Consider the following 3,652-nt stretch of genomic DNA (forward strand, 5'->3'; position numbering starts at 1 on the left):
TGACCAATAAAATATAATTTTTAAAAAAGAAAAAATAAAGTTATTCTTATTTTCTTCCATCAGTTCTCTAAAGTCACAAGGGAGACTGAGTTAAATGATGTCCTGGGACACAGAGGCTTGAAGTAACTGGCGCTAGCAAAGAGCACAGCTCTCCAGACTACGTTAGTGGTTTATAAAAGAGTGTCTTCTCGAGTCTGTCCCTGGGCCCCGTGATTAAACTAACACCAACATATCCAAAAGGACAGGAGTGAGGTTTAGAAACCGAATCCCTCCATCATTTGCATCCCCAGATTTAGAGCTCAGAATTCTGAGACAAACAAATGGAGTGAATTTGGAAATGCTACACCAGCTGCTTCCTCCTGTGACATGGATAGTGGGAGCTGTCAGGATCTGCCTACCAAATGCCAGGGAGACATTTTCCCTGAGACACCAAAGGGGAGTAAGAGCCCAGGATGGCCGAGACCTGCAGTCCCCCAGGAAATGAGCTGGCGTCACTCCACACCGTCATACTTTTCACAGTTGTAGGCACTGAATGTACCGTTGGTATCGTGGCCAGCGGGTTCATTGTGGCTATAAAGGCAGCTGAATGGATTCGGAATAAGGCAGTTTCCACCAGTGGCAGGATCTTGATTTTCCTGAGCCTATCCAGGATAGCTCTCCAAATCCTCATGATGCTAGAAATTACCTTCTGCTCAACATCCCCACGTTTTTACCATGAAGCCAGCGTCTATGATGCATTCAGAGTGAGTTTCACCTTCTTCAACTACTGCAGCCTGTGGTTTTCGGCCTGGCTCAGTTTCTTCTACTTCGTGAAGATTGCTAACTTCTCCTGCTACCTCTTCCTCAGGCTGAAGTGGAGAATTGCGGGGTTGATGCCCCGCCTTCTGTGGCTGTCGGTCGTCATCTCCTTGGGCTACAGTGTGCTCTTCTGCAAACGCATCCACAGTGTTTACGATAACAGTTCTCTTCCTGTCTCCTCCTCCGACGCCGCTGAGAAAATATACTTCACTGAGACCAGTGTGGTCAACCTGGCTCTTCTCTTCAACCTGGGGACCGTCGTTCCTCTCATCATGTTCATCCTGGCGGCCACCTTGCTGATCCTCTCTCTCAAGAAACACACCCTACGCATGAAGAACAATGCCACCGGCTCCAGGGACCCCAGCGTGGAGGCTCACGTGGGGGCCATCAGAGCCACCGGCTACTTTCTCATCCTCTACATTTTCAATGCAGTGGCCCTATTTCTTTCTATGTCCAGCATCTTCAATGACAATAGTTCCTGGAATATTGTGTGCGGCATCGCCATGGCTGCCTACCCGGCTGGCCATTCGGTGCTGCTGATCCTGGGCAACCCTGGGCTGAGAAGAGCCTGGCAGAGGCTTCTGTCTCAAGTTCATCTTCACCTAAAAAAGTAAACTCTATGACCGACGCCACATGAGTACCACACCACCTGGCCCAACCCTTCCCTCTTTTCCTCCCCAAACCCGACCTGATCCTTTCACCTGGTGCGGCTTTTGTAGAGGAGCTGGATCTTCATTTCTCTCTTTAGCTTCCTGGGCACGATCTTAGTGATGCTGAACGCATCCTCTCCCGGCGCCCTCTCCTTATGCCCCCCTTGCTCTATATAAAGCAGAGATTCTAGACCCTGGCTCCAAATGGAAATCTCTAGGGGAGGTTTTTGGAAATTCCAATGTCCAGGCCTGACCCTAGATCAATGAAGTCCAGACTTCTGGTGTAGACAGCTTTTTAAGTTCTTGGGGTGATTCTGATGTGCAGCTAGAGTTGACATAGCCACCTAAATTAGGGAAGGCTCTGCTACCTGAGCTCCAGACCCCGGCTCTCGTTCCCCATCCAGTGCCTCTGAGACACTCAGACAGCCCAGGAAGCCTTCTCAGGAGCAGTTGGAAATGCGTTCTGTCTCCATATCCAGAAACACAATCTGAATGATATGTATACATCTATCGAAATTAACAGTAATAAAACATGCTTGAACTTGAAAACTAATAAGAATTTTTCCTATAGATAAGGTATGGTCATATATTGCAGTATAGACACGTATGTGAAAATATGTGCAAGACAGTCTTCATTGTGGCCTTAGTGAGGAGACTCATATATCCAAAGTGAAATATTGTGTAAACACTTTTAAACTGAGACAGATGCGTATATCCTAAAAAGAAAATATTTCCAATGTACTGTTAAGTACGAAAAGCAAAGAGATATGTTATAATTCTATTTATGTTCTTTTATGAAGTGTACACATATTTCTTGTGTATATATGTGTGTATCAAGTTTCTTAAAGGATGTACCAAAAATGATTAACAGAGAACTTCTGAATGTGGCTGGTCCTCTGAGGAGAAATGAAACATTTACACCACATTTTTCTGCTTTACTGCATTGTTTGAACTATTCAGAACATGAATGCATTAATTTTAATTTTAAAAAATTTATTTAAGTATAGTTGGTATACAATCTTATATTGGCTATATTAGTTTCAGGCGTACAATATAGTGATTTGACATTTTTATATTTTACAATGTGATTTATACCGATGTTTTTTTTATAAGAAAGGGAACTGGGTAAGTAGGGAAGATTTGAGGGAGAGGATTGTGGGAGTTGACTGACCCTCTCATTATGTTTTTTACAAAAAATACAAACCTCCCGACTCAGGAATTAAGCCCCTCGCTAACTCCTCTATCTCCTATTTTCCATTTCATTCATTCACTCGAGGGCTGACATGGAAAGGTTCTCAATCCACGGACATATCAGTATTCTCTGTCACCCAGTTTGGATTACTGGGAAAGCATTGTACCCACACCCTTAAAAATACTTCGGGTAACTACAAATGGAGAGAGATGATGTCTGAGATTGGCTTTAAGATAATTTGGCACAGTGCTTAGATTAGTCAGACATTGGTGATTTCTGCCAAACAAGGTCTCCGGTACATGGCGGTTCTTTAGTCCCTCCATTCCAGAGTATGTCTGAAGTTCCCCTGATATAATTGTATATGAATGAATTCTAAAGAATTCCAGTTTTCTGGTCTCTCCCTCCTCATCGCCAGCATGTGGACAATCCCGCATCTAGATGAACACGACTATTTTTAACACTCCACATTTACCTCTAAGCAGCCTACCATCACAGGAGACCATTTCATAACTGGGTCAACCTATGTTCCTAGATCCATGCTCTTCAGCCTCAAATAAGTAATGTCATTGGCCACTTCTATCTCACATTTTCCCCAAGAAGTCACTCACTAACTACCCAAAATGGCTACGCCTCTACCCTCCCTTTTCCCTGTTCCATTTTCACCCAGCTGCCCTTACATTCTTTGACAAAAGTCACTAGGAGGACATTCCTTTACCTTCTCATTAGCAAATCTATTAAGCCGCCAAGTTCCTGCTACATTCCTAACATTTCAACAGGAAAAGTGTCCCTTTATGCAGTAAATAATTAGAAATGCTGTAAAGGTTTCCCTCCTCCCTCTATAGGTCTCCTTCCTACAAGTCCCGTTTCTGTGTGTGTTTTCTTTTTCTATCTGTTAGGACTGAGCTTTTCCTCAAGTATCTGGTGGCCTTGAATGTGAGCACTAAGAAGCTAACTGCCAAATTTTAAAATTAATTTTTAAAAATCTCTTAGAATATAAAAAAATATATTGAAA

At 43.4% G+C, this 3,652-nt stretch overlaps 1 protein-coding gene across 1 annotated transcript; it reads left to right on the plus strand.

Annotated features, from left to right (window-relative positions):
• Positions 1-452: 452 nt before the first annotated feature.
• On the plus strand, positions 453-1,412 carry TAS2R39 (taste 2 receptor member 39). Its single transcript, XM_090286838.1, has one exon. It carries the CDS (start codon positions 453-455, stop codon positions 1,410-1,412), a length of 960 nt encoding a protein of 319 aa, XP_090142964.1.
• The last annotated feature ends 2,240 nt before the right edge of the window (positions 1,413-3,652 follow it).

Source organism: Furipterus horrens, unplaced genomic scaffold (assembly GCF_987537825.1).
Source record: "Furipterus horrens unplaced genomic scaffold, mFurHor1.1.pri manual_scaffold_9, whole genome shotgun sequence".
Taxonomy (NCBI): domain Eukaryota; kingdom Metazoa; phylum Chordata; class Mammalia; order Chiroptera; family Furipteridae; genus Furipterus; species Furipterus horrens.

Excerpts from the sequence above, each read along its gene's own strand:
- TAS2R39 (XM_090286838.1), top strand. The coding sequence starts at position 453 with ATGGCCGAGACCTGCAGTCCCCCAGGAAATGAGCTGGCGTCACTCCAC.